This window comes from Coffea arabica, chromosome 10e, assembly GCF_036785885.1.
Source record: "Coffea arabica cultivar ET-39 chromosome 10e, Coffea Arabica ET-39 HiFi, whole genome shotgun sequence".
Lineage (NCBI taxonomy): Eukaryota > Viridiplantae > Streptophyta > Magnoliopsida > Gentianales > Rubiaceae > Coffea > Coffea arabica.
The window spans coordinates 4,477,763-4,501,275 of NC_092328.1; the positions used below are offsets into that span (position 1 = coordinate 4,477,763).

At 37.7% G+C, this 23,513-nt stretch overlaps 4 protein-coding genes, 1 long non-coding RNA gene and 1 pseudogene across 6 annotated transcripts; 5 read left to right on the forward strand and 1 right to left on the reverse strand.

The window, feature by feature from the left end:
• Positions 1 to 118: 118 nt before the first annotated feature.
• LOC140015490 (isoflavone 3'-hydroxylase-like) lies at positions 119 to 2,941 on the forward strand. 2 transcript variants are annotated; one of them, XR_011822120.1, is made up of 3 exons: positions 119 to 1,525; positions 1,762 to 2,400; positions 2,597 to 2,941. XR_011822120.1 is itself a non-coding variant. In XM_072068112.1 (2 exons), exons 1-2 carry the CDS (start codon positions 638 to 640, stop codon positions 2,143 to 2,145), a joined length of 1,272 nt encoding a protein of 423 aa, XP_071924213.1. In that variant the 5' UTR covers positions 119 to 637; the 3' UTR covers positions 2,146 to 2,579. The 2 variants fall into 2 exon arrangements, 1 of the variants encoding a protein (XP_071924213.1); XM_072068112.1 differs by lacking the exon at positions 2,597 to 2,941 and having other exon boundaries at positions 1,762 to 2,579.
• Positions 2,942 to 4,072: 1,131 nt separating this feature from the next.
• Positions 4,073 to 6,685, forward strand: LOC113689652 (protein FAR-RED IMPAIRED RESPONSE 1-like). The gene has a single exon (XM_072068049.1). It carries the CDS (start codon positions 4,101 to 4,103, stop codon positions 6,369 to 6,371), a length of 2,271 nt encoding a protein of 756 aa, XP_071924150.1. The 5' UTR covers positions 4,073 to 4,100; the 3' UTR covers positions 6,372 to 6,685.
• A 1,103-nt stretch (positions 6,686 to 7,788) lies between these two features.
• Positions 7,789 to 9,359, reverse strand: LOC140015316 (uncharacterized). The gene is made up of 2 exons (XR_011821921.1): positions 9,227 to 9,359; positions 7,789 to 8,461 (listed from the first exon to the last, which is right to left on the reverse strand). It is a non-coding gene; the product is annotated as an uncharacterized lncRNA (long non-coding RNA).
• LOC140015315 (cytochrome P450 81Q32-like) lies at positions 8,459 to 13,082 on the forward strand. The gene is made up of 2 exons (XM_072067481.1): positions 8,459 to 10,750; positions 12,448 to 13,082. The coding sequence occupies exons 1-2, from the start codon at positions 9,854 to 9,856 to the stop codon at positions 13,066 to 13,068; spliced, it is 1,518 nt and encodes a 505-aa protein (XP_071923582.1). The 5' UTR covers positions 8,459 to 9,853; the 3' UTR covers positions 13,069 to 13,082.
• Positions 13,083 to 15,789: 2,707 nt separating this feature from the next.
• Positions 15,790 to 18,222, forward strand: LOC140015371 (cytochrome P450 81Q32-like). Its single transcript, XM_072067812.1, has 2 exons — positions 15,790 to 16,867; positions 17,402 to 18,222. The coding sequence occupies exons 1-2, from the start codon at positions 15,956 to 15,958 to the stop codon at positions 18,020 to 18,022; spliced, it is 1,533 nt and encodes a 510-aa protein (XP_071923913.1). The 5' UTR covers positions 15,790 to 15,955; the 3' UTR covers positions 18,023 to 18,222.
• A 393-nt stretch (positions 18,223 to 18,615) lies between these two features.
• On the forward strand, positions 18,616 to 22,247 carry LOC140015454 (cytochrome P450 81Q32-like; annotated as a pseudogene).
• The last annotated feature ends 1,266 nt before the right edge of the window (positions 22,248 to 23,513 follow it).

The following is a 23,513-nucleotide window of genomic DNA, read 5'->3' on the forward strand; positions in this document are numbered from 1 at the left end:
TGAAGGATTTTAGCCTAGGCGCTCTTAAAAATATGTCCAACATATGGACTTGAGATTAATGAAACTGGCGAAATTGGCCTGAGCATGGAGTAGTATTTCTTGCTCTCTAAGTTTGCACGCACGTTTGCTTGGAAATTGGAGGACAGGCAATTTGCTCCCGGCTTCTGATCCTGGAGAGGAAGGGAAAGCAAATTCTACTACGAGGCTCGTAAATAAACTAAAAGAGAAATGGTATCTGCTGCGGCAAATGATACATTTGCCACCGGGAAGGGATCATAGCATCGTTTTTGTTGTGGACTTCCACTGCAGCAAATGATACAGCATTCCCACTAGAAATACTGAGAAAACGTTAACAATGCTGACTAACATTGATTAACCTTTGTCTGCGGACTTCCATTTAACATATGAAGCACTCAAAGCCGCCATACCTGTCTGGGTACTACGTACCTTCTCAAATTCTAACTCGCCAGCCACAACCACCAGATGGAAAAAAAAAAGAAGAAGAAGAAATAAACAATAATTTTTAACGGGCATCTACTCTAGTCGCATGTCGTTGACAATTTTCAAGTTAAATACAAGATGCAGAACAAAAAGCTGATATAATATAAGATGGCCAAAGCATAAGGCCAAAGCATCAATGGAGATTTCGTACTACCTTCTGCTCATACCCTTGCTGTATTTTCTCACCAATCAGATTATCAAAAGATTCAATAATCTCTCACCGAGTCCTTTTCCATCTTTACCTGTAATTGGGCATCTTCATCTCATCAAGAATCCAGTCCATCGAACATTAGCTCAGATCTCCAGTAAATATGGCCGAGTTCTCTTGCTTTATTTTGGCTCTCGCCCTGTCCTCCTCATATCTTCACCCTCTGCTGCAGTGGAATGCTTCACCAAGAATGACATAGTCTTCGCAAATCGGCCCAAGTTCCTCGCGGGAAAATACCTTGGCTTTAACTACACAACTCTGGTTTGGGCCTCGTACGGTCAACACTGGCGCAATATAAGAAAAATCGCTACCGTTTATATATTATCAGGTCGTCGAGTCCAGATGTTTACCCACATACGTTCTGAGGAGGTTCACTTGTTGATTCGGCGCCTTCTGAAGGCCGCTGCCGCTAGTGATGATGACCATGTTATGGTCGATATGAAATCAGCCTTCTTCGAACTCACACTGAACATTATGATGAGGATGATTGCTGGAAAACGATATTCTGGTGATGGCTCAGGAAAAATAGAGGAAGTCACCAGCTTTCAAGAGATGGTTAAAGAGAGTCTTAAAGTCAGCGGATCAACAAATGCTGCAGATTTTGTTCCGCTACTGAGGTGGATAGGGCAAAATAAGCTTGAAAGTCATCTGAAAACGTTGCAGATGAAGAGGGAAAAGTTCCTACAAGATTTGATTGAAAAGCACAGAAGCATCGCCAGCCATCGTGAGAACAAGACACTGATTGATGTTCTCTTATCTCACCAAGAGACCGAACCAGAGTACTATACGGATCAAATCATCAGAGGCTTGGTTCAGGTGAGTCTGGTTTTAAGGAGAATAGTAGATCAGTCCCTCGAAAGTGCCAACATTCCATAAAATCAAGTATATGAACAACCTAAGAGAATCAACCTCAAGCGCTAGCTAGCTGTCATACTTGCAGAGTAGGATCATAAGTTCATAGCATCAACTTCCCTGCTATGAGAATTTGAAACTGCCTTTTATCAGATATCTATAGAGATAATAAATCAAATTTCGTCTAATCTTATGTGCAGATAATGTTATCAGCGGGAAGTGACACAACATCTGGAACTATGGAATGGGCACTGTCAGTTCTGCTGAACAACCCAGAGGCTTTAAAGAAAGCGCAAGAAGAAATAGACGTTCAAATAGGCCAATCAAGGCTGATAACTGACTCCGACCTTGGCCAGCTTCCTTACCTTCAAGCAATAATAAACGAAACCTTTCGTATGTATCCTGTGTCCCCTTTTATCTCCCTGCATGAATCATCCGAAGAATGTACAGTTGAAGGCTTTGGTATCCCTCGTGGGACACACTTGGGATCCTCGGTGACACATTTTGAGCGCAACGGATCTTCTGTACCAAACCCTGTCTCACATCCTGTCCCACTCCTTAGGATCCCGCCAAGTGTCCCTTAATAAACCAAACCCTCAAACAACCCAACTCGAATCATATTAATCGATTAATCGGACAGAAAACTTAAACCCATTCAATCTCTATAACCAAACCGATTAAAATAAAAACTCTTTAACCAAAATCACAATTTATCAACAAAAAAAACCCTAAAACCCAAACAACCTCTGTCCTCTCTTCATCATCTTCACCATTCAAACAGATAACTTGATGATCCGTTGCGCAATTTACAACTGACGCCCACCATAAGTTGCCCCATTGTGAGTAATATGCTTCTATGCTTTAGTTTTTGGCTTTTATGCTTTAGTAGTATGTTTCACGAAAGCACACGTAAATAGTTGTGGGACTTCTCCTAATTGTCTTGAAACATGATTTCCCTGGAACTGATGTAGGACTTCTCCTACATGTCTTGAAACATGATTTCCATTGCTGTTAACTATGTTTTGATTATCGCAGACTGCATTATAAGAATTGTCTCCGAATAGCTGTGAAATTGTGCCCATGCACTCCGTATCCCATAGATGAGATAGCGAGCAAATCCTTGGGAATTTCGACAACTGTATTTGCTGTGGTTCACAACTAGCCGCATCAGCCGTTGTCACAGTCTCGGTACTTTGATCTTCAGCTTTGATATCAAGGGCTTTTCCAAAATTTTTCTTCTTATAAATTCTGCAAAGAACCCAATCAATAATTCCGGCTGCAACAAACATACAAAAAGGAAACGTTAGAAATTGTTATTGCTCTCTTCATAGTTTAGCAAATCTGAAGGCAATATGTGTACTATCTGTTTGGTCTATGATTTTCCTGTGCATCCATATTCCACACTTTTTTGAAGTATCTGTTCATTCGGCATTTCTACATTTTGTGTGATTTCTATGCAAACTTATGTGTTTAAATATACTGATAAACGGTTGCCTAGATTTTCTGTTGAATTTTCCTTTTGAATTGAAATACAAAAGAGGAACGTTGTTGAATTTTAGTAGAATAGTGAAAATTCATGTAAAAGATGATCTAATGTTACAAGACAATGACTTTAACTTCGGTTTTTGAAGGGCTTAACTATCGATTACAATTGCAATTACGCACCTTGAAGAAAAGCCAGGACCACATAATTAATGATACCACTACATCTAACTACATTGCATAATTGTTAGGTTACCCTCATGGAATCATTTTGCTTGTTAGGTTGAGATCTTGATTCACTCAAGCGATATTCAAAATGATCCAATCAGTCTTGATACCCTTTGGAGGTCTGCCCTGGTAGAAAACAAGTGCTTTCTAGACCCCAACATATTTAGATCCACTGTAGATAGACTTGTCCGTTCCAAGTGGCCTTCCAGTAACCTGATACAGCTGCCCTATTGGGATTTTTTTTTTTTTTTTTTACTTTTTGTGTTTTCGATTTCCCTTTTTCGTGTGGCTGCATTATTCTCAAAAATTACAAAGGTTATGTAACCTCAGGAGTACATGTCTAAACATAAAAAGAACATAGCAGTTGTGAATATGTTGGTTTTGTTCAAAATTTTCTCCACTTTGTCTTGGATCTTTGCAAGGTGACATTTTTTCTTTTTATTCCTAGCTGTTGTTTAGGAACAAACATGGCAACTTTTTTCTTGGAATTTGTATTCATGCAAATAAGGCTGTAATGTTCTTCCTTTGCTGAAATTGATGGAGGAATAGTATTGGTCTTATTCCAGTTTGAGAAATTTTGTGGATCTGTACATGAACAATATGATAGAGCTCTTAGTTTAATATGATCAACCATTTTTTTTTCTTAAAAATTATTTGTGAATTACTAAATTACACAAGAAAGAGCTTCCATTTGTTGGTTCATAATTAGGAATTTCAACATCCTTATATTTGTACGATCCATATTTTTCAAGTGTTAAATAGAATTTTGCATATTTCATTTGGGGTATAGATTTCTTATGTTGCTTTACGCCTTTGTGATTGGAAAGATATGGAGAATGATTTGCCGACTCATGAAATCCAATCATGTCGTAAATTGGACTTTGAAGATGTTGACTGGCAGGAGATAAATGATAATGCCTTACCTCTTTATATTACTGATGGCAATCAAGGAAATCAAATTTTTCTTCCTTTGGCTATACCAGATGACTTGGTCCCGAAACTTGGCATGGAATTTGATACTGAAGTAGCAGCTAGAAATTTTTACCAAAAATATGCCAAAACATCTGGGTTTGGAACTCGATTGAGTAAGGGACATAAAGACAAAAATAGTGATATGATGTTGGACAGGGTTTTTTGCTGCTCCCGTGAAGGAAAAAGGCCAAAAGACAAACGTAATATGGTTGTTAAGTGTCCGCGTCCAGAAACAAGATGTGATTGTGGTGCAAGGATGAAAATTAGTTGTAGACAAGCTGGAAAATACTGTGTTGTGCAATTTGTTGCACAACATAATCATGAGCTATCAACTCCTAGCAAAACCCATTTATTTAGATCTCATAGACACATGACAATGGCACATGAAGCTGAAATAGATATGGCCCGAAGTTGTGGAATTGCACCAAAACAATCAATTGAACTGATGTCAAAACAAGTTGGTGGACGAGAAAATCTTGGATTCATTCGAGATGATTTAAAAACCTACTTACGATCCAAAAGATCCATACCAATGATGCAAGGTGACACAGGAGGAGTCTTAGAGTACTTACAAAGGATGCAATTAGAGGACCCAAATTTTTATTATGCCATTCAAGTAGATGAAGATGACTTGATAACTAACATATTTTGGGCTGATGCAAAGATGAGAACGGATTTTGCTCATTTTGGTGATGTGGTATGTTTCGATACAACTTATAGAAAACACAAAGATGGGAGGCCAATTGCATTATTCGTTGGTGTAAATCATCATAAACAAACTATAGTTTTTGGAGGTGCTTTATTATATGATGAGACAATTAGAACATTTGAATGGCTGTTTGACACATTTGCTAAGGCCATGATGGGAAAAATACCAAGAACTATTCTTACAGACCAAGACGGAAGAATGGCAACGGCTTTAGCTTCTCAATGGCCAACAACATATCACCGCTTATGTATATGGCATATCTATCAAAATGCAGCAACTCATCTAGCTAATGTCTTCAAAGATTTTCAAAATTTTGCTGCTAATTTTAGTCACTGCATATATGACTATGAAAATGAGAATGATTTTTTAGAGGGATGGAGTGAAATGTTAAAAATGTATGGTCTGGAAGACAACAAGTGGTTGAAGAAAATGTTTGATATAAAGGAGAAATGGGCTTTAGTGTATGGGAGAGAAACATTCTGTGCCGATATGACCACGACCCAACGAAGTGAGTCCATGAACAGTGTTATAAAGAAGTATGTAAGTTATAAACATGACTTACTTGAATTTTTTGAACACTTCCAAAGGCTGTTAGATGATCGTCGCTATGATGAATCCGTAGCAGATTTTAGAGGCAATCAAAATACACCGGCAGTGACATTCCCTTGTAAGATTTTACAGCATGCGGCGAGTGAATACACACATGAAGTTTATGAAAGATTTAAGGACGAGTTATGCAAAGGAATTGATTGTAAATGGGAAGTAGATGGTGAATTAGGAAAGCAAGTGATTTATCGAGTTACACCATATGGTAAGACTTCCCATCACCTCGTAACTTATGATTCGTCCAAGAATTCAATTTCATGTAGTTGTAAGAAATTTGAATTTGCTGGATTTTTGTGTTCACATGCACTAAAAATATTGATGACTCTGAATATTGTAACAATTCCTGATGCATATATATTGAAGAGATGGACTAAAGCAGCTAAAATAGGAAATGTATGTGTTTCCAGTGAAAGTAGCCAGGAAATGGAGTCAAAGGCAAAATTGAGTTTTCGTTACAAAGAGTTATCCTATCTATATATGCAGTTGATGACAAAAGCTTCTGAATGTGATGAAGCTTATAAAATTGCTAAAGATGGATTTTGGAAAATGTTAGAGCAAATGGATGCATGTTGTCAAGGGAAAAAGAAAATGAAAGAAGTGTGTATTGAAGAAAGGGAAAGCGTGTATCAAGATGTTGATACTAATCCATCCGAAATCGACTGTAGTAAAATAAAAGGCATCAAAGTGAAAGAAAGAGTCACTTACAAGTCAAGCAAGAGGCCAAAAAGTGCACTAGAAATGGCTATAAAGAAACGAAAGTTTTGCTCGACGAGTTGTGGGGTTGGCATTGGGTTCACTTATTCAATGCTTTGAGTGGGAAAGACCTGGGGAAGAATTGGTGGACATGAGTGAAGGAGCTGGGCATACTATGCCTAGAGCTCAACCGCTGCTGGCAAAGTATAGGCCACGCCCTGAAATGGTTAAGCTTCTTTGAGTTGTGATCTGAGTGTTTGACAATGTTTTCTTCCTACAACACCTAGACGACTGTGGAGAAACAAGTGAACAAGAAAACAGAGGATGTCTCTCTGTACGTGTTTGTTTTAACTTTTAATACTACTATTTTATCTCTTTTAACTTCGCTTTGTGTTGCTGCAAGAAAGTATAAAAAAGCAAAGGGTTTACTCTAATTTCTTGCTTTCTCCAAAGATCCAGCATTTTCATGTGTGTATCTATTATTTGTTAACCAATGGTTCAGAATTCAATCGACGGAGAAGCAAAATTTTGCCAAGCATGAGAAATTCCCAAAATTCTGATCAAATTTAAATTATTTGTGAGATGCTTTTGGTTGCATGTTGTACTTTAGAGGGTCCTCGCGTTCTGTAATTTAGAGCTTTCTTGCATTCTATAACTGCGAGGTAAGGTAAGCAAAACTTAAATTTTGGTCAAGTTTATCTGCTTTGAACAGGAGGTTGCCCACTGCAAAAAAAACACCCCTATTGTACAGTTTTTCAAACATCATCAAAATCTTGTTTTTGAGGTTTCAAAGCCGCTAAATTGAACATTAGCTCTGAGTCGGATAATAGCATTAGCTCTGAATCGGATAATTATGTTCAATGGTGATGTTTTGCTGATAATTACTCTTTAGTTAGTCCAGTGCGCATGTACGCATAGTCCATTCGACGCCCGTGGGAAACAGGTGTTACAAGGTCCATGCATTTTTCAACCAAAGATAAGTCAAAAAAATATTTGTCTGCGGAGCGGAACTCCATTTTCATATAAAAAAATGCTGAAAGCCGCCATATCTGGTTCCGTACTACCCCTCTGCCGGTTCCATCTGACAGCTGACGACCGCAACCGGGGGAAAAAAGACAAATAAAACAAAAAAAAAAAAAAAGCAATAGATAAACAAGGATCTTTGTCAATCGCATGTTATATGAAATTTTAACACAGGATTTAGATTGCAAGATATCAGCTGATACAAGGTGGCCTAAGCTGAAGGCGTCTTGCTCCCTAGAACCTATGTCACTGAAACAGCAGGGAATTGTTTAGACTATTACATTGGATAAGTAAGTGTAAGTAATCCTCCGATACAAAGTTGGAATACCCTAGCGTTCAAGTTTATTTAATTATTTTAATGAGTTTGTAATTTTATTTAAATTTGACTTATTTATTTGTCGAACCAAGTTTGTTTGATTATTTTATCGAGTTTGAACGAGTTATTTATTGAATCTGAATGCTATCAAATATAAAACAATGTTTAATCTTAATTTGACTAGTTAGCAAATCAAACTCGAATGAACTCTAACTGAACTGAACTCGATTCAAATATCAAGTAGTTTGATTTAGAGAAAAAAAATCTGGGGAGCCCTTAAACTATTGTCGTTGTCAACTTTTGGCCCCTCATCTAAAATTTGTTTTCGATCGATACTTAAACAATTAAAAATGCATACTTTGAGGACTTCCGATGACTTTAAGCACAAATCTGACCGAAATTAAAGGAGAACTGAAGATGAAAAGAAACCATCCAAAACTACAGCAGCCATCAGCAGCAGCAGCACGAGTGCAAGTCCAGGAAAGTAGCTATTCAGGTGGGGGTGGAAGTTCAACGGGAAGTGGCAGCTATTACAGCACCATGGCGAGTTGCAGCTCTGCAGGAGGAGGAAGCCAAAGCAAAGGGAAGATGTGGGTCGATGAGTCTGACCGGCAAGATGATGAGCTTTTGGCTGTTTTGGGCTATAAAGTCAAGGCATCAGATATGGCTGAAGTTGCACAAAAGATTGAGTAACTTGAAGAGGTTTTTGGTAATGCTGAAAATGATAGTTTATCCCATCTGGTTTCCGAGACCGTTCATTATAATCCCTCAGATCTTTCATCCTGGCTTGGATCTATGATTTCTGATCTCTACCCAGATATGTCTTCCATCCCTGATTCTTCTGCAATTTCCGATGAATTTAAGCACAAATCTGCAAAACATGAACAGACAAAAATGCTCTTTAATTCCGGTCAAATTTGTGCTCAAAGTCATCGGAAGTCCTCAAAGTATGCATTTTTAATTGTTTAAGAATCAATCGAAAACAAATTTTAGATGAGGGACCAAAAGTTGACAACGATAATAGTTTAAGGGCTCCCCAGATTTTTTCCTCTTTGATTTATCTTTCAACATTTCGGAGTTGTTATCATGTGTTTGAAAATGTCATCCTCCTGTGGCCCCTGGTCCGCAAGAGAAAATATGAATTAAGGAAACAAAGGATGCTTGTATTGTGTTTTGGTTTTTCAAGTCCCGAACGATGTTTTTTTGTTGCAGCAAAGGAGGAAAGTTTTAGAGAGCTTAGGATAAGAAGAAGAAGAAGAAGAAGAAGAGCTTAGGATAGGAAGTTATGGTTTTAATTTATTTGAAGAATTACCATATATATATATATATATATATATATGTATTTTAGGTAAAAGAAGATTATGTACTAGTAGTAGTTTGGAAAAATAAGGAATGCGATCATAATAAGTAAATGCAAACAAGTTTGCCGTAAACTCCTTTGAGTGTTTGTAGTTGTCAAAGCTCTTTGTCAGGCTGCCCCCAGTGGTTCGAAAATGTGCTGAGGACCTGTTTTGAACTAATTTGTTACATGGATGGAAACCATATGCAAACCAAAAGATTAGAAATTTTCATGCTATCCCTTGTTTCTGCATTTAATAATAATAATAAAAAAAAAGTGGATGAGGCGTTGACCTACAAAGTAGAGGTTTTAGAATTTGGAGATCTTGAATTCAATACTTATCAACCGCTGCTGGGCTTACTATGCCAAGAATTCAACCGCTGCTGGCAAAGAATAGGCCACGCCCAGAAATAGTTAACCTTCTTTCTGAGTTGTGATCCTAGTGTTTTGGGAATGTTCTTTGCCACCTGCACGACTGGGGAATCGAGTGTACAAGGAAAACAGAGGATTTCCGACTGTAGTGCGTGCGTACCCCGTTGGCTTACTACTACTTTTTATATTTTACCTTCACTAGGTGCATAATTTTTGCAGCTCAAGGATGTGAAAAAGTCCGTGCCGTCCTGATTCCATTGTAAATTTGTAATGTAAGCTGGTCAAAGCTACAGGCCGTTATATACGACGCTACTCCGAAGAAAGGAGAAAAATATAAGCAAGGCAAGGAGGCAGTAAAGGATGGATATCAGTAGCAGATCATTGACAGATAAGATACTAATATTTAAGAATGGAGGGCCGTATCCCTTACGTCAAAGGAGTTTTGAATCTTGATTACTGATGCTTTCTTGAAATAACAATAATGAATTACTAGATAAAATAGCCATACTGCATAAGTATCATTCCAACACTTTGGATTTAACCTCGATCTCTATGGATGCTTCATACTGCTACCTCCTGCTTTTTCCCTTCCTGTATTTACTTACCAATCAATTCATCAAAAAGTTCCAGAATCTCCCACCAAGTCCACCTCTTTCCTTACCCATAATTGGCCATCTTCATCTCATCCAGAAACCACTCCACCGAGGGCTAGCTAAGATCTCCGATAAATATGGTCCGATACAGTTTCTTCATTTTGGTTCTCGGCCTGTCCTGCTTGTATCTTCACCCTCAGCTGCAGAAGAATGCTTCACCAAGAATGACATAATCTTCGCTAATAGGCCCCGATTTCTCGCCGGAAAACACCTTGGCTACAACTATACAACTCTGGGATGGGTCTCATATGGCCAACACTGGCGCAACTTGAGAAGAATAGCTACTCTGGAGATCTTATCTGCTACCCGAATTCAAGCTTACACGAGCATTCGTGTTAACGAGGTCCATTCATTGATCAAGTACCTTGTAAAGGCCTCTAAAGCTAGTGACTCTAGCACGGTTGAGATGAAATCGGCCTTCTTTGGGCTGACACTTAACATCATGATGAGGATGATTGCAGGAAAGCGATACTACGGCGATGATGCCCAGAACAAGGAGGAAGCCGCAAGGTTCAAAGAGATAGTTAAAGAGACTTTTCAACTCAGTGGGGCGACAAACATAGCAGATTATATTCCATTATTGAAGTTTTTTGGGCAGCAGAAGCTTGAAACCAAGCTGAAGACTTTGCAGGCGAAGAGGGATCAATTCTTGCAAGATTTGATTGAAGAACACAGAAGAACCGTGAGGAGTTCTGACAGTGAGAAGGGCAACAAAACAATGATAGACGTTCTCTTGTCCCTCCAACAGACCGAGTCCGAATACTACACAGATGAGATCGTCAAAGGCATGATTGTGGTAAGTAACTATTTAATACGCTCGATAACTTAATCCATCTGTCTGTTAAGCATACGGAAATTCTGATCTTTGTCCGGGATCAGTCCCAAGGATTGAGTCTGAAAATCTAAGTCAAAGCTAGTTTGATTGCACTAGTACCATATCCGTGTTGCCTTGCATTTTTTCTTGAGCTATAATGGTATATTTCCTACACGTAATAATTCTAGGGATAATTTTAGAAACCTCCCTATTAGGTTATTGGGGTCCATTTGTCACATCAATCATGGAGAAATGACTTAATTACCCATACAACTTAAGAGATATTTCCCAATTATGTTCACATGATTAGTTAAATTGTTATTAACTAGATTTAACATAAATAATGACAATTTATAAGTTTTTTTAAAAAATTTCTATCATGCCATTACAAAAAGAGGGCCATATATAGCTGCCTTTCTGTGATTGATAATTGATGTGTGTGAGTAGAAGCAATGATTCAAACTTTAGTGTTTTTTGTGGAATATGAGAAATAGAGCTTCTTTAGGTATATCTAAGGATTTAGGAGACTTGAAAAGAAAATTTGCTCTTAAAATTTTCTCAAAATTTTGGTGGTTGTGAAAATTTCAAGATCAACTTCTAAGATTTTTCTACTCTTAAATTTTGGAAATTTTTATTATTTGATTGCAGTTGTTAAGGTAATTCTTGATGGTCATGCTTAATAGTGACCCTACAAGTGAAAAAGAATAGTTTGGATCAAACAAAAAAAGGAAAATATGATGTTATGTAGTTTGTATTATGTTTGGTATGATCTGCTCCATTTGATGATTGGTATTTAATTATAGTGTTTTTTCTTTTTTATCCTAATTGTTACTTTTATTTTCATCAAAATTGGGTACTGGTGTTGTATGAAATATACATAAAGATTGTTGGTTATACGCTACTAAATTGAAAAACCTTTTAATTATGACAACTTTTTTTCTTGTTTGTGATTATTCAACAAATGGGTTTTTTTTTTTTTCTCAAATCGAAATGTTGGTTGTAGTAGGATTCACATGCTTTGTTTTTCTTGGAGGAGATTATGCAATTGATGTGTTATAATAGATGTAATATTATGATATTACATGTGCAATATGTAGATAAGATTTTGAGTTGCTGAACTTGTTGTAGGGTAAGTAAACTGATATTTTGTTTACGCTCTATGAATACGGTAACAATTACACCATTTCACATTTGATAAAGTTAAAATAGATATATATTGTTCGTAGTAAATCAACTATCTAATGCAAAACTTGAGGGTAGCTATGGAATTGAATTGTTTTCTCTCTTCTGATACCAATTTTATATTATTTTTGTATTTGAATTGGGCTGATTGTTACTAGCTAATTAGCTTTAGGGATGGTTTCCGATATTTTGAAAATCTCAGTGAAATTGTCAAAAACCTCAGGGGAAGTTTCTGAAATTATCCCATAATTCTATCTACGTCTAATACTATTTATACTAAGAGGGTTGCTCACGATAAATGTTCTAACATTATCATACACCTCCTCTTATTTACAGAATCAAGATAATAGTATAAAAAATTCAATCCCATTGTAATATTGAATCATGACGTGCAGGAAAAAAAAGGAAGAAGTAAAGATAAAACGAATGAGTAGCACAGTATTCACCTTTAATCCATGCTTTAGACTAGCAGAAAATAATGCAAATTTTGTCAACAGCAAATGTTATCAGCAGGAACCGACACATCATCTGGAACAATGGAATGGTCACTCTCTCTCCTGCTCAACAATCCACAAGTTCTAAAGAAAGCCCAGCAAGAAATTGACGCGTACGCTGGCCGATCATGGCTTATCAATGACTCGGACTTGGGTCAGCTGCCTTATCTTCATGCAATTATTAATGAAACACTTCGCATTTGCCCGGTGGCCCCTATTCTGGTGCCTCACGTGTCATCCCAACAGTGTAGTGTTGGAGGCTACAATATCCCCGGTGGCACATTGCTGTTAGTGAACTTATGGGCAATGCAAAATGATCCCAAGGTTTGGGAAGAACCCACAAAATTTAGGCCCGAGAGGTTTATAAGTTTGGAAGGGCAAAGAGATGGATTTGCGTTCATGCCATTTGGGTTTGGCCGAAGGGGATGTCCTGGCGAAAATTTGGCCATGAGAGTTGTGGGGTTGACATTGGGGTTGCTTATTCAATGTTTTGAGTGGGAAAGAGTTGGGGAAGAGTTGGTGGATATGACTGAAGGGGCAGGGCTTACCATGCCAAGGGCTAAAGAATTGATGGCCAAGTGTAAACCACGGCAAGAAATGGTCAAACTTCTTTCTCAATCGTGATTGAGATTTCAGAAGTTGGTACCTCTAAGAAAAAAACCCATCGCAGTGATGACCCCTCCCCCATCCCCCGCCCCGTTGCGTATTAGTTCCCCCGTCCCCCGCCCCGTCCCCCGCCTTGCCCCGCTTCTCCCCGCGGATGCCCCGTGGGGTTAATAAAATTTTATTATATAATTTTATTATAATTAAATTTTAATAAATAATCAAGTACTAAAATATCAACACATCATCAAATTATTATTCATTGTAATTTTACAATTGAAACTCATAAAAACAATCAAACAGAAGTTATTTGAATACAATCCAATATGATGAAATAAATATAACTAAAATAGTCAAATTTTCACTTTTAGTACAAATGCAATCACTAATTCATCATTGTGTTTGTGCTTTTTTTTGAGAAAAAAGTGTTATTCTATTAAGTGTAATTAGAAATTTAGTATAAATGTATTAGTAAATTTAGTATAACTAATTAATAAATTCTATTAGTAGACATGTATAATTATTCATATAATTGACAATATCAATTATATTACATAAACTAATATACATTATATAATACATCTAACTAATAATATCATTATCATAAGTTTATAACTAATTAATTTACATATAATATATAGTCATTTATATATATATTTATATATATATATATATTTTTTTTTTCCGGGTGGCGGGGCGGGGGATGGGGCGGGGGTATACTCCCCCGCCCCCCGCCCGTTTCTAAGCGGGGGGAAAAAATTCCCCCCGCCCCCGCCCCCGCCCCAACCCCCGCCCCGTGAGCCCCCCCGCGCGGGCACCCGCCCCCATTGCCATCCCTAAATTTGATGGATTTTTTTGGGAGGTAACAAATTAATAATATTACGAGGATTTGCCATGGGGTGAAAGTTGCTCGTCATTAATGGGCTTTGAATATTGTCCGGCACATAAAATCCCAAGTCGTGTCAGTCTAGCTACTTGACTTCAATATCGAAGATTGTCCGGCACATAAAATCCCAAGTCGTGTCATTCCATGGGCTTTGAATCTCCATTAGGCCCAAAAATGATAAATCCATGGGCCAAAAAATTGAAAATCAAGTTGAGTATTATGATGGTTTCCATCTTCCCATGTAATCATTTTTCAGATCTTTGTCATGTGGCGCGACATTATTGCGAAAGAAAGTATCCTCCGTACAAGGATTTATGACAGGGGACAACGTGCAGGTCGTGTCAGACGCAGGAGCTGTGACAGCCGTCTGTACATATCCGTCCGTAGTGCATTAACCTTTCCGATTTATTAGTAGTGGACCATCGGTAGGGTGTGTCGGACGAAGGATATCACATGTCAAATTTGATTTGATTTGATTTGTGGCTGGAAGGCTAAGGAGGCTGTCGGCGGCCCTGAAGCAAAATTAAATTGGTCCGCAAAAATTGCCAAACTAGTTTTCTTTTTCCAAATTTCTGTTATGTGAGTAAATGAAAACTTTTAAAATATCTTAAAGCGTAACTACATGAAAAGTAATCATTCAGAGAGTATATTTTGCGTTGATTAGTCTTATTCTGTAAAATTGGACGTAGTAATTTTCTGTAATCTGCAAAACCGAACTTACCTCCATTTAGGGCTCTTGTCTATAGATTGAACATATGGTTCGGCAACACTTTTAGTGCAAAAATTTTCAGCATGCAACAGTCGTCAAATAGCTCAAGTGAGTTAGGTGCAGCACATTGTTTGGCCAGGGAACAACCCCGTTCCATATGACTCCGTTGCCAACTTTCTTGGAGGACTGGAACCTCATTAAATAGATCAAGCACTCTTACCTTGGGTTGTAAGTGAGGGTTCAAATCCTACCTACAGTAAAAAAAATTCAAAAATTATGTCAAAATACTTCCTTAATTTAATAAAATCTGTGTACTGTTAGCTCTAAACATAGTTTCTTTAGCCTCCCCCTTTCCTCTAATTTAGAATAGATAAGTTATACAATATTTGTCGTCTCTGAAAAAAAAAGAAAAAAAGATCAAGCACGATTGGTCCTCGACAATTATTTGGTTCTGCTTTGCTGTCGTGAACTTGTGCATTGATTCTGTGCTTTAATTTCTCTTGATTTGTAGAAATTTGCTAGTCTTCAACTGCAAGATTTTGTTACTCCGGCGATTTTAACTTTTGTGCTGGAAAAAAAAAACGCACTTCCAAGCTCTAGGTACAATATTTTTTTTAAAAAAAAGGGTAGATGACAGGTAAGCTAAGTAGTGGCTTAGTGCCATTATTGAAATGTAAAAACCTCCAACCCTACACTTTTCCGACCCACGCACCGCTCCCCCTGGCCCGAACCCAAGAAGATTTGTACAAGAAAACAGCAAAAGCTTTGGTGGGGGGTTTTGCCTCCCACTAATTTATCACAATTAAATGTGATATTATTTAAAAAATTCATGTAAATATGCAATACATTCATCTGATTTGATGATAATTCAGTCCTTTTTAAATTATTTTTGGATCTCTTCAGGTCTTACTCTTCCCTCATAATATAGAAAGCTACATCTCAACTCATCAACCTTATTTAATCTGATTTGAAGCATAATTTTCTTGAAGAAGAGGGGCCGGGCCACACTGATTGTATTATGTATAGTATAGTTCGTAATAAGAAGAGGGGCCGTAGATACAATGGTTTTAATCTACTCATAACAAATTCACTCTCCCAAGCTCATACGTCATCTTTGTCTATAGGCCAACGATTATAATTGCACATTTTAATAGGAAGTTTCATAGGCTGGCTATCAATTGCAACCTTACAAGAAAACGAGATGAAGACCACTGAGAGTCACAAGTCCGACTGTAAATCCACTGCCTCTCATTGATTAAACCCCATCCATCATTCAAATCCCAAATAAACCAGCAAGAAATCCGCAACTATCCATGGAAACCTTGTATCTCTACCTTCCACTTTTCCTAGCATTATACATCTTCACCAAGCACTTCCTCAACAAAATCCGAAACCTTCCACCTAGTCCCATCCTTAATCTCCCCGTCCTCGGCCACCTCCTCCTCATCAAGAAGCCTCTTCACCGAGGCCTAGCCAAGATTTCCGACCGTCATGGCCCGGTCCTCCTCCTGGAATTCGGCTCACGCCCAGTCCTCCTTGTCTCCTCCGCTTCTGCAGCCGAAGAATGCCTCAACAAGCACGACATCGTTTTCGCCAACCGCCCGCGTCTGCTGGCTGGAAAACATCTGGGATACAATTATACCTCAATGGCATGGACGTCCTACGGGGATCACTGGAGAAATCTACGGCGGATAGCTTCACTGGAGATCTTGTCTTCCCACAGGCTTCAAACGCTTCACGGGATACGTGTTGATGAAGTAAAATTGATGCTGAAAAGGCTGTTTTCAGCTTCAGAAAACAAGAAAAGCGTGGATATGAGGGCCCTTTTCTTTGAGCTGATGTTGAACGTGATGATGAGGATGATTGCTGGGAAGAGGTATTATGGGGAGAATGTTGGGGAAGTTGAGGAGGCTAGGAGGTTTAGGGAGATTGTAGAGGAGACGATGATAATTGGTGGAGCTTCGAATATGGGAGATTTCTGGCCGGTTTTGAGGTGGTTAAAAGTGGGAAAGAAGGAGAAGGCCTTGAGGGTTTTGCAGGAGAATAGGGATCAATTCGTGCAGGAGTTGATCAAGGGGTTTAGGAGTGCAAAAGATGCAGAAAATGGTGGCGGCGATGCAGAGGAAACAGGGGAAAAGAAGAAAACGTTGATTGAAGTTTTGTTGACCCTGCAACAGAAGGAGCCTGAGTATTACAAGGATGAAATCATTAGAAGCCTTATGCTGGTATGGTTACTCTGATAAATTTCTTTCTGGCTCTTCTTCTTCTTATTAATGTAGCTAATTTGTTATCATTTCTATGTTCCCTAGAAAATGTCAAACTTCGATTAAGGACAAATTAATAGAAATTGAAAGTAATTCGAAGATTAAGTGACTAAATCTAGATGGCCAAAATTTGCTTTCTTTGAGTATAAAATATAAGCTTACTTCAGTTGTCGTACAGTAATTCGATTGCTTCCATTATTGTGCAAAGTTATGATGAATAAGAAAAATTCACTGGTACAGTTCAAGAATAGAGTTGACCGCACGGTGTGAACAGGAGTAGATCCCAACGTATTGGGCGGGGGGCCCACTTTTCTTCGGTGTTGGCATTTGACAGTGAAGCAGAAAGAAAGTATGATGTCTAGCCAACCGATGTCTAAAGTTGGTTGACTAGATTTTAGAAGCAAATGTCACTGATCATGCTCTTCATTCTACCGTTTACCACTTTCTTCTTCTTTTCTCAAGTGCATTTCACCATTGACCGCTTTCGTATTGCAGGTTTTACTAGCAGCAGGTACCGATACATCAGTGGGAACAATGGAGTGGGCATTGTCACTAATGCTAAACAATCCATCAACTTTGGAGAAGGCAAAAGCAGAAATTGACAGAATCATAGGAAAAGAACGTTTATTAGATGAATCAGATGTGGCTAATCTACCCTATCTCCGGTGCATAATTAGTGAAACATTGAGGATGTTTCCAGCAGGGCCTATAATGCTACCCCACGAATCCTCCGAGGAATGTGTGGTTGGGGGTTACCGTGTGCCTGGGGGGACAATGTTGATTGTCAATTTGTGGGCTATCCAAAATGATTCCAAGAATTGGGAGGATCCAAGAAAATTCAAGCCTGAAAGATTTGAAGGGCTTGAAGGGACCAGAGATGGCTACAAATTAATGCCATTTGGTTCTGGTAGAAGAGGTTGTCCTGGGGAGGGATTGGCCATGCGCATGGTTGGATTTGCTTTGGGATCAATTATTCAGTGCTTTGATTGGAGCAGAATCAGTGAGGAGATGGTAGATTTGGCTGAGGGGCCTGGACTGACTCTGCCTAAGGCTCAACACTTAGTCGCCAATTGTCGAGCACGACCTGGAATCATGAGCCTTCTTTCTCAAATTTAGACTGCGACGAGGATGTATCTTGACTCTTGAGAAAGGGTGGGCAGTATTTGCCTCGTCTCTTCTTCTTGTTTGAAGAAAAAATATGTACTAGTAAAAAAAAAAAAGTCTTGTTTTATATATTTCACTTGTTTCTTTAAGGGAAAAAATGACGGAGTAATTTACTTTATAGTAGTTGCTATTTGATGACGCTAATTTTTGAATTTCCTTGTTTTAAGTTGGAATTTTCACAGCACAATAATTATACCTTGCAACTCCTAACCGAAAACAACTCAAACCATATATTTATTCATTCTCCTAATGTCCACACTAAGCAATATGTTAGTTGGCAACTTCTTGATCCGAAAGTTTTCTTTAGTGTTGATAATCAATGAGAGATAAAAAAAAAATGAGTATCTAAAAATATAAAGGTCTATCTATTTGGACAACCGTTCTTAAGACATATTTCAGATTAAAAAATACAAGATTAATTAGAATAAATAAATATAAAGAAGGGCAGGTAAGCTTCTTTGAGTTGTGATCTGAGTGTTTGACAATGTTTTATTCCTGCAACACCTAGACGACTGTGGAGAAACAAGTGAACAAGGAAACAGAGGATGTCTCTCTGTACGTGTTTGTTTTAACTTTTCATACTACTATTTTATCTCTTTTAACTTCGCTTTGTGTTGCTGCAAGAAAGTATAAAAAAGCAAAGGGTTTTCATGTATCTCTTATTTGTTAACCAATGGTTCAGAATTCAATGGACGGAGAAGCAAAATTTTGCCAAGCATGAGAAATTCCCAAAATTCTGATCAAATTTAAATTATTTGTAAGATGCTTTTGGTTGCATGTTGTACTTTAGAGGGTCCTCACGTTCTGTAATTTAGAGCTTTCTTGCATTCTATAACTGCGAGGTAAGGTAAGCAATCAAAAAGTGCCAGAATCTCCCACCAAGTCCACCTCTTTCCAGAAACCACTCCACCGAGGACTAGCTAAGATCTCCGATAAATATGGTCCGATACAGTTTCTTCATTTTGGTTCTCGGCCTGTCCTGCTTGTATCTTCGCCGTCAGCTGCAGAAGAGTGCTTCACCGAGAATGACATAATCTTCGCTAATCGGCCCAGATTTCTCGCCGGAAAACACCTTGGCTACAACTATACAACTCTGGGATGGGTCTCATATGGCCAACACTGGCGCAACTTGAGAAGAATAGCTACTCTGGAGATCTTATCTGCTACCCGAATTCAAGATTACACGAGCATCCGTGTTAACGAGGTCCATTCATTGATCAAGTACCTTGTAAAGGCCTCTAAAGCTAGTGACTCTAGCACGGTTGAGATGAAATCGGCCTTCTTTGGGCTGACACTTAACATCATGATGAGGATGATTGCAGGAAGGCGATACTACGGCGATGATGCCTAGAACAAGGAGGAAGCCGCAAGGTTCAAAGAGATGGTTAAAGAGACTTTTCAACTCAGTGGGGCGACAAACATAGCAGATTATATTCCATTATTGAAGTGTTTTGGGCAACAGAAGCTTGAAAGCAAGCTGAAGACTTTGCAGGCGAAGAGGGATCAATTCTTGCAAGATTTGATTGAAGAACACAGAGGAACCGTGAGGAGTTCTGACAGTGAGAAGGGCAACAAAACAATGATAGATGTTCTCGTCCCTCCAACAGACCGAGTCCGAATACTACACAGATGAGATCGTCAAAGGCATGATTGTGGTAAGTAACTATTTAATCCGCTCGATATCTTAATCCATCTGTCTGTTAAGCGTACGGAAATTCTGATCTTTGTCCGGGATCAGTCCCACGAAGGATTGAGTCTGAAAATCTAAGTCAAAGCTAGTTTGATTGCACTAGTACCATATCCGTGTTGCCTTGCATTTTTTCTTGAGCTATTATGCTATATTTCCTACACGTAATAATTCTAGGGACAATTTTAGAAACCTCCCCTGAGGTTTCTGGCAGTTTCACTGCCCTCCCCTGAGGTTTCTAAAATATCAGAAACCTCCCCTATTAGGTCATTGGGGTCCATTTGTCACATCAATCATGGAGAAATGACTTAATTACCCGTACAACTTAAGAGATATTTCCCAATTATATTCACATGATTAGTTAAATTGTTATTAACTAGATTTAACATAAATAATGACAATTTATAAGTTTTTTTAAAAAATTTCTAACATGCCATTACAAAAAGAAGGCCATATATTGCCGCCTTTCTGTGATTGATAATTGATGTGTGTGAGTAGAAGCAATGATTTAAAATTTTATGTTTTTTGTGGAATAAGAGAAATAGAACTTCTTTAGGTATATCTAAGGATTTAGGAGGCTTGAAAGGGAAATTTGCTCTTAAAATTTTCTCAAAATTTTGGTGATTGTGAAAATTTCAAAATCAGCCTTTATGATTTTTCTGCTCTTAAATATTGAAAATTTTATTATTTGATTGCAGTTATTAAGGTAATTCTTGATGGTCATGCTTAATAGTGACCTTACAAGTGCAAAAGAATAGTTTGGATCAAACAAAAAAAAAAGGAAAATATGACGTTATGTAGTTTGTATTATGTTCTGTATGATCTACTCCATTTGATGATTGGTATTTAATTATAGTGTTTTTTCTTTTTTATCCTAATTGTTACTTTTATTTTCATCAAAATTAGGTACTGGTGTTGTATGAAATATACATAAAGATTGTTGGTTATACGCTACTAAATTGAAAAACCTTTTAATTATGACAATTTTTTTTCTTGTTTGTGATTATTCAACAAATGGGTTTTTTTTTTTCAAATTGAAATGTTGGTTGTAGTAGGATTCACATGCTTTGTTTTTCTTGGAGGAGATTATGCAATTGATGTGTTATAACAGATGTAATATTATGATATTACATGTGCAATATGTAGATAAGATTTTGAGTTGCTGAACTTGTTATAGAGTAAGTAAACTGATATTTTGTTTACGCTCTATGAACACGGTAACAATTACACCGTTTCACATTTGATAAAGTTAGAATAGATATATATTGTTCGTAGTAAATCAACTATCTAATGCAAAACTTGAGGGTAGCTATGGAATTAAATTGTTTTCTCTCTTCTAATACCAATTTTATATTATTTTTGTATTTGAATTGGGCTGATTGTTACTAGCTAATTAGCTTTAGGGGTGGTTTCCGATATTTTGAAAATCTCAGTGAAATTGTCAAAAATCTCTGGGAAAGTTCCTGAAATTATCCCATAATTCTATCTACGTCTAATACTATTTATACTAAGAGGGTTGCTCACGATAAATGTTCTAACATTATCATACACCCCTCTTATTCACAGAATCAAGATAATAGTATAAAAAATTCAATCCCATTGTAATATTGAATCATGACGTGCAGGAAAAAAGGAAGAAGTAAAGATAAAACGAATGAGTAGCACAGTATTCACCTGTAATCCATGCTTTAGACTAGCAGAAAATAATGCAAATTTTGTCAACAGCAAATGTTATCAGCAGGAACCGACACATCATCTGGAACAATGGAATGGTCACTCTCTCTCCTGCTCAACAATCCACAAGTTCTAAAGAAAGCCCAGCAAGAAATTGACGCGTACGCTGGCCAATCAAGGCTTATCAATGTCTCGGACCTGGGTCAGCTGCCTTATCTTCATGCAATTATTAATGAAACAGTTCGCATTTGCCCGGTGATCCCTATTCTGGTGCCTGTGGCACATTGCTGTTAGTGAACTTGTGGGCAATGCAAAATGATCCCAAGGTTTGGGAAGAACCCACAAAATTTAGGCCTGAGAGGTTCATAAGTTTGGAATGGCAAAGAGATGGATTTGTGTTCATGCCATTTGGGTTTGACCGAAGGGGATGTCCTGGCGAAAATTTGGCCATGAGCGTTGTGGGGTTGACATTGGGGCTGCTTATTCAATGTTTTCAGTGGGAAAGAGTTGGGGAAGAGTTTGGTGGATATGACTGAAGGAGAAGGGCTTACTATGCCAAGGGCTAAAGAATTGATGGCCAAGTGTAAACCACGGCAAGAAATGGTTAAACTTCTTTCTCAATCGTGATTGAGATTTGAGAGACTGTTTTGGCAGTTGGCACCTCTAAGGAAAAAAACCCATCGCAGTGATGACATTGTGAACAAAGTGTGCTTGTTTTGCCATTATTTTTGTGATTCTACACCTTCTTGTATGTGGAATAAAGAATTTGATTAGAAGTTTAAAATAATGCGGCTAGAGACTCCTCATTTTAATTTAGTACGTTTTATTGTAGGAATAGATGCGTATGCATACCTTTTTATTTTGATAGGTGAAAATAAAACAACAAAAAAGGACTTAGAAATATGTTAGATCTTCAATGTTCATGAATAAAACTCTCTCTCTCTCTCTTTTTTTTTTTTTTTCACTTTTACTTCCTTTTGTAAATTAAGAACAATCTTTTGCATTACTTCGGCCCGAGACTAACCAAACGGCACCGGAGACATGACAATAATATCTTAGAAGAAAGAACTTAGCCCCAACAAATATGAACCTATTGACAGTAGGTGGCTTAATTTGTAAGAAATAAAAAATAATTTTAAAATAAGAAAAAAAAATTATTTAACGAAATGCAAGTAACATCTTGAACGATTTTTCCTTGTTGACTCACAAAGTTAAGTTCCACTGGCAATGGAACAAAGCTGACAGCAAATCTCTTATTGGTTGGATGAGTCTCCTGACACAGCGTATTAGCAATAAGCATTCATTATTAGTATACCCCAACCTATTACTAGAATTCCCAATGTAAAGTGTAAAGCACGGCAAGAAATGGTTAAACTTCCTTCTCAATTGTGTGTGATTTGAGGGACTGTCAAAATTAATGTGAAAACGTACGAGAAAGTAGAATCCTCGAAAAATCCTAAGACATTTTTTTCAACAGCCTGAATCAGACTTTTGTTGTTTTATAAACCTAATCCCAGAATTAACCTCAAAAGCCGGCGAAAAATCCTAAGACATTTTGATGGTGAAGAAAAAGTAAAATTAACAGGGCCCACTCTTTTGACTGTTGGTTGGAATACTTTCAAGGTACTAGATTATACTACTACTTTCTTAGTACCACTCGAAAGAAAGGAAAACAAGCCTTGGAAAGAAATAGGATGTAGAATAAATCTACTGCACAATTTGGGAATTATTCATCATTCGATCAAGTGATGAATAAACCATACGCATGTTCATGTATTGGCCGATTAATTAATTATTATTGAATCAGAGGATTACGACACAAGAAGGAAACTTGCAGAATTGGACAACTATGGTCCCGAAGAAAAGAATTTGACTTGCTTCAAGATTCCCTCAAACTTGGAGCGGGGGGTGGCGGACGACTAAGGAACTCAAGAAAGTTAAAAAAAAAAAAGCCAATTACGCAAAGTTTTGGATCCATTAGTTGATTGACTGACTTCTATCGCTAGCCGGTCAATGCCACGTTATATAAATCAACAAGAACTTTTCCATGGAAAATGTGTCTCTCACTTTGGCACAATTTTC